Genomic DNA, 12,453 nt, shown 5'->3' on the forward strand with positions numbered 1-12,453 from the left:
TGTGGGGGGAGGGGGGAATTTCAAGACAAGATCGTTGGTGGGAGGAATTCCCCCGTCCCCCCGGGATTCCGCACCCTGGTTTGGAACATTTATGTTACATATTATGCTGTTCATTAAATCACATTTTTGTAATCTGTAATTTTAAGGCAGTATATTGTTTGAAATAAAATATTCCAAACCATTTCAAAGGTAGAATTACAAGTATTGTCAACTGACCCCGAACATATCGTCAACTCACTCCACATACAGGTTGAATTGACAATTGTCACTCTTAAAAAAAAAAAAAAAAAAAAAAACATAAAATAAAAAAGCAATAATTTTACAAGTTTTTTGGAGCATGCTGAATTAAAAATTTGTAGTGGAAGAGGAAAATACAAATATTGCTCGTAGGATTTCATCAATAGTACATCTTAATTTTTAAAAGCTGCAAAAATTTAAACATAAAAACATGGTCAAGTACGATTTGATGTTGCTCTTAAAGTAGGGTGACCATAATATTTTGACCCAAAGGTCACTTTACTCCCTCCTGAAAAATTGGTTAGGCCTAATTAGCTATAAAATTATTGTCATTAACGTATTATTATTATTATTTATAGTAACCGCTGTAGCTCAGTCGGTGGTCGGCCTCCGTGGAGGAGTGGTTAGCATAGTGGTCCCGAGTTCGAATCCCGGCTAGGACTTGGATGTTTGTGTTGTCCGTAAATTTAGAAAACCGAGAATATAGAGAAAAACTGATATGTACGAATGTTGAGAAAATGTGTGTGAATGACGGGGGATACCACCGAATAGGGATATTTATTTATTTTATATATAAAAAAGTCGGTATGGCGTCTGACTACCATGCGAGAGGCCCGGGTTCGATCCCCGGCTGAGAGAACCGGGACTTTTTCCACCTGCTTATGCGGCTCCGGCGCTCGCCCAGTGTTGTATAAAGTGGATACCTGGAGGAAACTCTGGGAGGTAAATGCTGCCAGGGGCGTGGTGCTGATCACATCACTCCAGGCTTCGGCCGAGATACGCCTTCATGGCGTGGTGCAAAGCACAGGGGAGCACTTTACCTTTTTTATTATTTATTATAGTATGGATCACATAAATGATACATCATGAACAATATCTATGTAAAATATGATCTCTCGTTGTCAAGAGCTATTAATTTTTATAATCTGGGTATGACTACTATGCCAGAAGTATTTTGCAGAAGGACCAATCTTCTTGAGAACAACTTTATTCTTTACTAACCGTTAATAAAGCTCCCCGAAAAAGTTTCATCACATATTAATATCTAACACAAAACGCGGGATTTGACATTTGAATTTCCGCCAAGACACAGAAAGTCATTCTTTTTAAGAATCTCTCAAATTTAGACTTGGTTTTCAAGCTAATTCCTAGACTTTTAAAAAACGGGACAAATAGTGTTTCTTGTATAATATCGACGGGACAACTGGGACACGCCTATGAAACGGGACTCTCCCGGTCAAAACGAGACGAATGGTCACCCTATCTTAAAGAAACGATTTTATTTCGAGCAAAGTGAAACAAAAATTATTTGAATTTCACGCTATTCAGTTCATTTTCATTTCTTGTGCGGCGAGGTCGAGTAAAGATTGTTGCAGTCAAGAAATGATTGTTGCGCCGGTGCATGGAATTCGCCGCCCCCCGTTTGTACTTCAGTTATGAGCTATTATTTTTTTCTTTTTGCTCAGGCCAATCGGGACTAGACCTATAGTTTAAAGTGGGATCCGAACCACTTGTAGCTCCACCGAGTATCGAACCCGGAACCCCTTGATTACAAGGCGACGACGCTACCACTGAGCCATCGGGGAGGCCCACACACTGTACTCGTTATTTCGAAAGTGGTAATGGAAATTTCCACAAGCGAAGTTGAAATATTTTTAAAAAAAAGTTTTTTGAGAACTGAATTTGAAAATTCAGGCGCCAGTTGAAAATGCCTACATTTTACATTCCCAATTTCGCCTTCAAATAAACACTCAAAGAATCTGTTAATTGCATAGGAAAGGCAACCTTACTTTCGAGTAAAAGATTCCGAAGAACTTTGCGGTGGCGGAAACGCATCACCCATCCCATCTCTTCACCCCACCCCTAACAGCGGTGCTTGGAAGGGAACCAGCGAAAAAGAAAGCCCTTGCCATTGGTAACAGCCTTGCTGGGATACAAGAGATCTGACCAATAAGGACGTTTGAAACCCACGTGACTGTCACCGAAAGAGCTCTCCCCCCAATTTGTGCTGGAAACAGCAAAAGAAGACGGCCGCGCCATCTACTGGCCACCGATGGAAATGCAATTTCAAAGCGCAGCGAGGTTTAAATGTGGGGTAATCCTCTACTCCCTAACTCCTCTATGTTCCAGGTTAGATAGATCAAACCTGACGTTTGACAAGTCTTGCGATGACTACGTAAAAATGTCACGCTTCGTCACTGATAATATTAAATAATGGTATGGAAAAATACTGGACTAAAAGTGGCGTGCCAAAGAGAGCTGGTGCGGGTCATAAACTTCGTTTGGCCCGGTATTCCTTTATAAAAAAAGTATACGTATACCTACCTCCCTATTGAAAATCCTGGGTACGCCACTGTAGACGGACTAGCCGAAAACAAGCCATGACCATCGTATTATTTATTATGATTATTATTATTATTATGACCTCCGCTTGGCACGCTTGACCAAAAATATTCAAGAGATAGGGAGTGGAGAAGTGGCCGCTTTTACGAAACTCTAATATGAAGGTCTTTGCCAAAATCAAATTCGATTGGAACGATTCGAGTTCAACTAGTCGTTTTCATTATCGTTGTGCGTTTTTATCGGAAGTCGGCTCGGGAAGTAAATATTGACAGCACAGAGCGAAAACAGAATACGTTTGTATTAAATTTGCCACAAGTAGGAACAGTATTGAGGAAATGATATAGTTTGTTACAGGTGTCAATGAAAATTGCCAAGAAAAATGTGTGGGAACCTTGACGAGCATCTAAATATTTATTTTCTGTACAAACGTCATCCACCTGTGGACAGTGAACTTTGGGGAATTATTGTCTGTAAGTGTGCGTAAAATGTACTTCCGCTACGTCGTGTCATTCGCCGTGCTTATGAGTTCAAATTAATGCAAGCAAATGTTCAATTGATGTAATCTTATAATTCAATGAAACCTCTTTAACAGTTGTCATGACAATGTCATTAGCATTTTGGTCCTGTATTGAGTTGCATTATGAGTCCATGTGGATATTAAATTCTTATTGATGTGTAAAATGCATTTTTGCCATCGAAAAACTGCCAAGAAACATTCAATAAGTGTATAGAAAATATGTATTGACCGATTATAGATTATACTTGTTAGATATGTTAACAGTCACGGTATATCACTTATTATCATCGAAAATTGTGTAAGTAAACCAATTTATATCTTGATAAAGTATACTCCAACAAACAAGGTTTGTATTTCAAAAATAATTTTAAGTGAGTGGCATGTTATAGATTCTATGTTTGCCCAAGGTCAGACTGTGTAAGCTTACATGGATGTCCTTTTTTTTTGTCCCCAGGCAATCTAACCATGGACAGAGTTTGGAAAATATTTTAGACCTGTTTTTAATATTCAGCTTTGCCTAAATGTTTCAATTCATGTTTGTTGCTGATTAAATACTAAAACAATTATAAACACTAAAATTTTGGCAAATGAAATAATGAGTATTAAGATGTAGAGCCATGATGCAAAAGAAGGCAATATATCACATAATCTTAAATGCTAGAAAAAATCAATTTTCCTAAAGAATAGTAGTCCTTTACACATTTTTTATGTATGCACAAAACTTGCAAATTTACATCAATATGTGGGAAGGTCTCATCCATAAGTCAGATTTAATTTTGGTAACAGTGCGATCTCCGCCGAACGGATTTCTTTATTTTTACAGAAGAAACTGCAGTAAATATTATTTTTCGATTAAGAACGTTGGAAACATTGCATACCCACTGATGATTCACCATGCTACTCAAGATGTGGCCACCATCTTGTGTACGCAAGCGAAGAAAGCAAGAACAATAATTACTGTTTATGTGATAAATTGAAGTTATTTTGGTAAATGTCTGTTATATCGGAGACATTTTTCTTCAAATTTACAGGAGAAACTACTTACGAAAATGAGTTTCTGTTGCATTTATGAAACTTCGTGGAGGTATTTTGTCACTATGGAATTCTGCACAACAGAAAATAAGCACTTTTGATGTAATAAAGTAGCCTTTTGTGCGAAGCTACAACATTTTGCCGTTGTTTCCATTATGAACCTGCAGATGGCGCGAGTGTCGAAAGTCACGCGGTCTCGCGAGAGGAAGAAGTGTTTCCAAACGTGCCTTTTTTTTACCAGAATTTTTTTTTATTTTTATTTTTTTAACTATGCTTACCTAACCCAACCTAACCTAACCTTGCCGGAAATTGTTCGTGGGGCTAACGTGAATGGTTTTTGGGGCTATCGTGAATGGTTTTCGGGGCTATCGGGAATGGTTTTTGGAGCTATCCGTCAATGGTTTGTGATGACATAATGAACACGAAAGTAGGTATTTTTTGGTTAAGAAGGTTGCAACACTGCATGCCCACTCCAAATCGACAAAACACAAGCACGACGCGTGATGATCCTCAGCTGTGCGCGAAATATTCTATGTTCCGCAACGGAAGAAAGGACCCAAAAGAATTACTCGTAATGTGAAAAATCGAAGTTATTTTTGTGTAAAAAGCATAATGGCACCTTCAACTATGTTCCACAATACACAATTGGTAAGTGCGAACCATTTAAAACTGAAAATATTCGATAGAAATGTGTCTCCGATATAACAGACAATTACTGTTATTTTCTTAACAAGAGCAAAATCTCACCTTCAAGAACCTTTCGCAATGCATAATTGGTAAGAGTGAATGTTAAAAGTGACGAAAGAAACGAGTGAAAAGTGTTTGTGCGAGATCGCACCAGTACTGATAATTATAAAATGGTGGAAGAAATCTAGGAGCGAATTTACAATATAGAGAAAGTCTCCAATTTTGTTAATTTTCGGTATACTAACTAATTTTGACCTCCTAATCACGAATCTGTTGAAAAAAACTGGGGGTCACGTCTGAAAATTTGAAAAAAACCCGATTGATTTATATATATAGGTGTATATGTGTAGTTTTATGAACAAAAATGTAATCTCCTGTCATTGTGTCCAACCACGCCGTTGTTTTACAAGAAAATGATTTATGATGTTCAATTCTAGTATGATCCCTATTTTTTCGATGAATTTAGGGGTGCAATGAGTGCTAATGGAACCTAACCTAACCTAACCTCGTGTGAATGGTTCGTGGGGCTACCCGAGGATGGTTTTTGGGGCTAACGTCAATGGTTTGTGGGGCTACCTGTGGATGGTTTTTGGGGCTAACATCAATGGTTTGTGGGGTACCCGTGGATGGTTTTTGGGGCTAACGTCAATGGTTTGTGGGGCTACCCATGGATGGTTTTTGGGGCTAACGTCAATGGTTTGTGGGGCTACCTGTGGATGGTTTTTGGGGCTAACGTCAATGGTTTGTGGGGCTACTCGTGGATGGTTTTTGGCGCTAACAAACAATTTTTCATCATAATATACAATTTCCAGACGTGACCCCTGGTTTTTAACAACAGATTCGTGATTAGGAGGCCAAAATTAGTTAGTATACCGAAAATTAACAAAATTGGAGACTTTCTCTATATTGTAAATTCTTACCGAAATATATTGTTTACATCAATATTTAAATTGCCTGTACACATCAGATGTGTGCATGAATGTGCATATGTAAGAATGGTAAGTTATTTTTAATGCAGATTTAGTGATGATTACAGTAAAGCATAAAGTGAAATTGTTTGAAGTTATGTGTCACAAACTTTAATTATTGCATATTGTCTTAATGTGAGTATATGTCTCATTTTTACAATCTCTGCTCTCAAACAGGAAAAGTGAATCAAACATGTTGTCCACAATTAAACGAACTGTTCGAAGTCAATCTTCGAACAGTTATGAAGATCTTGATGGAAGATCTGATTCTGCACAAGCAATGGACTCTCTGAGAAATGGAATATTGGACGAAGATCTCAACGAAGACATACCCGATCCAGGACATGAAATTGAGATGACAACAGTGTCTGTTGTGCCAGATGGTATGAATCTTTATGCCTCTCTGTGTGTGTGTGTGTGTTTATGTTTCGAAAGCTTGTAGCATTGTTGTAATTGAGTTATTTTACAGGCAGTAATTTACTACACAATTTAGTGGGGCAGTAACTTTTAAATATACATAAATTTATTTATTCCAAACTGAAGATTACAGCTGCTGACACTAAAATACTTTGAGAACTGTATTTTTAAACTTATGTTATTCCAGTTAAATAACATAAGTAGCGAATTTACAATACCGGACCCCTCCCCGATTTTTGTAATATTTTGCATACTCACTAATTGAGGCCTCCTAATAACAAATTTGAAGTTAAAATTTGCGGGTCACATGTAGAAATTGCAAAATAAGCATAATTGAGTGGTCTGTGATCGGAACATACATGCACTATTGCTCATTATTTACCGGAAGATTTTGTGTTTCCAATACTTGAAAAACGAAATATACATTCCTGACATTACTACGACCCCAAATTTTAACTATGCTTGCCTAACCTAACCTAACCTTACCGTGAATGGTTCGTGGGGCTATCCGTCAATGTTTTGTGGAGCTACCCGACATGGTTTTACGACCCCAAATTTTAACTATGTTTGCCTAACCTAACCTTACCAAGAATGGTCAGTGGGGCTATCCGTGAATGGTTTTACGCTAATTATGATAACGAACCGATAAAACATCTTATTTTTGTAGCACTTTAACGGCAAATGTTCTTCATGGAAGACGCCATTTTCATATCCTGAAATTTTACTATTGATGCATTGTTGCCAAACTTACCAGTAATCAACAACTTTTTTACTGTTCTCTTCCGCCATTCTTACAAAATCCATGCTCTCCTAGTATGAAATAAACAGTGTGGCAATGCTGTAGACAGCGTAACTAATTGCGAACGTCAATTGTTCATATCAACAAATATGGTTCCCATACTTATATACGGAGAATCATTGCGAGAATAGAGAAGCTTATTTTACAAATTCTACATATTAATGAACAATTTCTACACCTCACCCCAACATTCTAACCTCAGATAAATCATCGCAACTAATTATTTCGTGAGTATAAGCAGTAGCATAGAAATTACAGAAGGGTCCGGTATTGTAAATTCTTGCCGCTATGAACTGTAACTTGGATTATTTTAATGGGAATGAACATTACTTGCAAAACCAACTCAAAAGTTGTCGCAAATTCTGTAAATTTATGCATTTATGTTGCAGATACATACACAGTGACCCAGGCTGTGAATGCCTTTGGCTTTGGAAAGTTCCAAGTCAAGCTGTCATTGTTCACTGGCCTGTGTTGGATGGCGGACAGCATGGAGATGACCATTCTAAGTATACTCTCTCCAGCGTTGCATTGCGAATGGCACATATCGAGATACCAGCAGGCGCTCACAACGACAGTATGTACATTTCAGTGTTCTTACATTGTTAATAGTTTGTGTGATTTTTAGTGCAGAATGCAGACTGTAATATGAATTTCTGTTGTTACAAATTTTAATGACTTACAACACTAAAACTTTCATCCTACAAACCTTTACCTGCCTAAGCATGAAATCTGCATAAAACAGCTTAATAAATTTGCGATAAATTTGGAATTTTTGAAGTCTTAATTGATTGATTATCCATCTTTTTTTGTGGTTTACAGGTCTTAACTTAAAATTCTTGGTGAGTATAGAGTTCAGATAAATAAGAATACACTTTATCCTCAATGTATCATTATTCTATATAGTTTCATTTACCTTTAATATATTTTGTATGGTATCTTTTACAAAAAATAGTGTCTCTTCCCGTTGGCCAGCACAGTCCCCTTTTGTCACAACAATTAGATCAAAGCAACAATAGAAAAGTAACTAAAACAGTACTCACATAGCTTGTGATGATATCAAATGCTGCCAAATGTGATTTTAGTTTCAATGGGTACTGATAGAGACTACCAAGTGTCCGAAAAACAAGCTTTAGACACATTGGTTTTGATGTCAGGTGCGATCCGACTTACAAGTGGAATCAGAGCCGGTTTTACCACAGGTAACAACAAAACGTAAGGAATTAAAAAGTTGTTTCAATAAAATGACAGCATTGTTAAATACGTTAATGAACACCATTGCCGTCGAGTAGATATTGCCTAGGACATCTTTTCTGCAGCCGACAGAAGAGAAGAGGGAGGCCGTTCCACTACCCTGAAGAGGCAACAAGGGAGAAGAGGGTGCCAATGCAAGGAAAGAGCGGGGAAGGACTTTTTGGGGTTATTCATATGCCTGGTAAGGGGCCCTGTTGCCGTTCAGACCTATTGAATCAACCAGTGTTGTCACATTGGATTGGCAGAAAAGAGCTAAATACCGCCTAAAATAAGAATACTATTTCTGTGAAGCAACTAGAGGTAGACTACAAAGCCAAGGGGATTGAACTACAACTAAGACCAGTTAGGTAATAGACGAAAATATAGTTCCTTGGTGTGATTCGTGATTTGGACAAACCTTGCTCCAAAATACTAAGTTGGCAACAACAGTAGTACTTACAGCTGCGCTTCCCTTCCACAAAGGAGTGGAGGTCTGTCTAATGAGCTCAGTGCTCACCACACAAACATCAAACTGACCCGAGAAAAGTGTGGTTCTTCTTCTTCCCCTTCGCACCTCATTGCAAAGAAACAGAGACAGATGAAGAATTGACAAGGGTCTACCACTGTTAATTAGATTTTCGTGTAAACTGCCTCATGAGTTGTATGTAGTTCTTTCTAGGAGTGTTTGTGGCTAAATCAACGGGGGGGGGGGGGGGTGATAACGTCTAGCAGACATAATTGTCGTACTGATGGCCGGTAACACTCTTGAAAAAGTCACACCATGCCACTGAGTGGAATATAAAAATATCAATATCAGACCAGGTCCGAGTTACGGACAGGAAAGGTTAAATAAAAGGATTTGATAAAAATATGTGTGTGTGTGAATGCTATATAATGAAGATTGATACTGAGCGAAATCTGGAAAAGCTCTACTTATCCTCCTCCACACTGATCAACAACCTGATCATACAATGGCAAAGCTGCATACCGCTGAGTATCGGGTCATTAATCATTGTGGAGAGGTGGATAAGTAGAGTTTTTGCAGATTTCACTCGGTATCACTCTTCAATAAATATCCTACTATCACTTCTCACAACCATATTTGCTGAGGGAAATATTCCTGTACATTCACAGCCACAGTGGATTATACTAACTCAGTTTCTAACTGGGTGTCCTTGATGGCATAAAGCACAGTGCTGTAACCTTGGAAGTCCATCCAATTGTATTTCCAGTGGATGGCATGTCAGTACTCTGGATCTCAATTTAGATCAGCGTTGGTAGAGTCCAGGAATACATAAATTCTAATGAGTTCTATTGGGTTTTTTGATCTGGGAAAAAAAGTTCCGGGCAGAACTGAAATACTTTACAGATAAATAAAGTTCTTTATGGTTCAGAACCCATTTATGCTTGCTGAATTTCTCTCCCGGACTAGAATAGAATTTACTTTCAATTCCTGGACCTTCCACAACCCAGTTTTAAATTATAGGTCCAGTTGCAGTAAACCTATTTGCCCAGACAGTGGGCAGATAAATTTTATGTACTTTTGTCAACTTTGATTTGTACATAATAAACAATGTTTCTTCTGTGTAGTGTAGAAACATAGATTAGGCAATATAAAAAATGTTATACCACACAAGGAACATACTTTTTACACATAATTCAAAGTTCGACGCCCCCCATGGTGGAGTGGTTAGCACATCACACTATGACGCCTGAGGTCCTGGGTTCGAATCCCAGCCTGGGCATGGATGTTTGTGAAGTGTCTATTCATCAATTTCATCACTCATCCCCCATCTTTGCAAATTAGCCAAGAGTGGCACAATAAGCGAAGTAAAATAAAGCAAATCAATCATAAACAAACTTCACATGATGAACACCATGGTAACGCAGGCAATTTCAGTCAGTTTGAAAAACACATAACATTTATTTAACTATTCTGAGAATGCATAAAACGTATACGTTACACATATAAGTGTTGAAAATTTTAAGTAAAAATGGTAACACTGTGTTGTTGAAAGTCCTCATGCGGTAACACTGTGTTGTTGAAAGTCCTCATGCACATGTAAGCATCAGTATTGTAGCTTCATATTATTGTGCTTTAGACTGAATATCTTTCTCTGCACAGGTTGTTTCGTGTGCATTTAGCATATGCTGAAAAGGCAGTGAGAGATGCAATTTTCAAGCCAGGGTTGTATTTTGAACAAGGTTGGGGCATATCTTCCACGTTGTAATCTATGTTGAAGTAGAAATGCACACACCCATGATATCTAAAGATATCTGCTTCACAGTTATGTGGGGATAGATAATTCATTCTAATGAGTTCACATTTAATTTTTCTGCGCACTTTTTGTTCTCGATCAATTTCGCCACCTGTCTGGTGGCTTCATCAGACAGTTGGCGAAATCGATTGTGAACAAAAAATGCACAGAAAAATGAAACGTGAACTCATTGTGATGAATTACCTACGATAGGTGAACACAATTCCCATGATCTTGCCATTTGCGTATTGGCTGCATATTATATAGATGTAAACAGTATTAGTGAAACATTTATGTTATATATTTGCAAGGTGGTCGGTCACCTGTGGTTCTCTTTTAGTACATTTCTATACTGGTATCTCTTTTTCCAAATTTTTTTCTGCCATTGATTATTGTTTTATATGTATCATAATTTTTTATTATTATTATTATTTTTTTGCAGATTGTATTTTTGGGAATGATGTTAAGTTCAGCATTTTGGGGAAACCTAAGTGATAAATATGGAAGGAAAAAGGTAAAAGTAATTTGTGCATATTTTAATACAAAATGTAGCAAAATTAATTTAATTACCAAGTTTTATTAGTAAATGACATTATGTAATTGCTCCACACTGGTCATTATAAAAATAGATATTAAGGTTATACACCAATCACTATAATTCATGTTTATGGTGCTTTAAACTGTAGAAAGATAAAATCTACAGAGACTCCATACTCATTGTAATAATGGTAGACATGTTTGTGTTTATATTCTCTGGTAAATAATAAATTAAGTACTTCCAAGAGTATGTAGGTTTTCTTTTACTCTGTATAGTTGATACATAATTTCCCTTTATTGATTTTTTTCGAAGAGCATTGAATAATGCTTATCTCTTTTGAGACTTCTTTTGATCTTCTGCTTTGTATTGTTTCTATTTTTCATAATGTCATAATTAGTAGACATTTTAAATTATGTTATAATAATATAGTGATTTAATTCAGTCACCTCCTTATTAAATGTGTTTCCAGGTGACTGCGATGCAAAAGAAGTTGCATATTTAGTAGGGATTTGAAATTTGAAATTTTGGCCGATACAGATAAAGTGCTGATATAAAATTTACCGATAAAGGTAACCGATATTCTACCGATCCGATATAAAATTAGAAATGGTCCTTGAAGAACCTGAAAGGTTCATTGACCTCCTTAATAAATGTGTGTTTCAAGGTGACTGCAGTGAAAAAGAAATTGCATATTTAGACATTTACTTTTTTAGAAAGTAGGGCATGGAGATTATCCATAAAAAACAAGTGACAGAATTCTGCACTAAATTATCAGATATGTATCGATATATCGGATTGGTAAAATAATCTGTAATTTTACCGATACGCCTATATAACGATAGAGTACGATTAATCGGTCCCATCCCTAATATTTAGACATTTACTTTTTCAAAAAGTAGGGCATGGAGACTATCCATAAAAGGTACAACAAAATGGCAGAATTTTGCTCTAAATTATAATATATTTATAGATATATTTGATCGGTAAAATAATCGGTAATTTTACCAATAAATCGATACACTGATACGTGTATATTGACCGATACCGATTAATCTGTCCCATCGTACTGTAATAAATAACTAAATGCTCTCACCAAGAAATTGGTAGTTGCATTAAGGCTATTTAACTTAATAATTCGGTGGTTCCAAAAGTGTGTGCCTTGGTGGATGGCTTACAGGGACATCGCGAAATGTTCTAATATTTTCACTGAAATGACATTTATACCAATGTGTGTGCTTATTTTGTACTTTTTATGTGTAAAATGTTTCTGAATTTGAAATATGTGTTTATTTTTTAACTTAAGGCCAGCAACCTAACCACACTAACTGAGCTTTGCACGTGTTAGATAGGTCTACGTTCTGACTTGGGTGCAGCGAAAAAATGTTGAAACACTAGGGGCGCCGTGAAACGAAAAAGTTTGGGAACCC

General features: G+C 37.0%; 1 protein-coding gene across 3 annotated transcripts in view; it reads left to right on the plus strand.

Annotated features, from left to right (window-relative positions):
• The first annotated feature begins 2,816 nt into the window (after nt 1-2,816).
• The window catches only part of LOC145992194 (synaptic vesicle 2-related protein), a 39,205-nt gene continuing 29,568 nt past the window's right edge, over nt 2,817-12,453 (plus strand). For 2 of the 3 annotated variants that reach the window (XR_014442136.1, XM_083128516.1), the window contains exons 1-4: nt 3,128-3,395; nt 5,962-6,167; nt 7,390-7,574; nt 10,931-11,002. Coding sequence is in view for 2 of the 3 variants with exons in the window: in XM_083128516.1 (XP_082984642.1) it covers nt 3,352-3,395; nt 5,962-6,167; nt 7,390-7,574; nt 10,931-11,002 (507 nt within the window). In the remaining variant the exon portion in view is untranslated. Of the gene's footprint in view, nt 3,051-3,127; nt 3,396-5,961; nt 6,168-7,389; nt 7,575-10,930; nt 11,003-12,453 lie in introns of those variants that run through there. The other variant, XM_083128517.1, reaches the window with a different exon arrangement.

This window comes from Lepisma saccharinum, chromosome 9 (assembly GCF_977018435.1).
Source record: "Lepisma saccharinum chromosome 9, izLepSacc3.1, whole genome shotgun sequence".
Taxonomy (NCBI): domain Eukaryota; kingdom Metazoa; phylum Arthropoda; class Insecta; order Zygentoma; family Lepismatidae; genus Lepisma; species Lepisma saccharinum.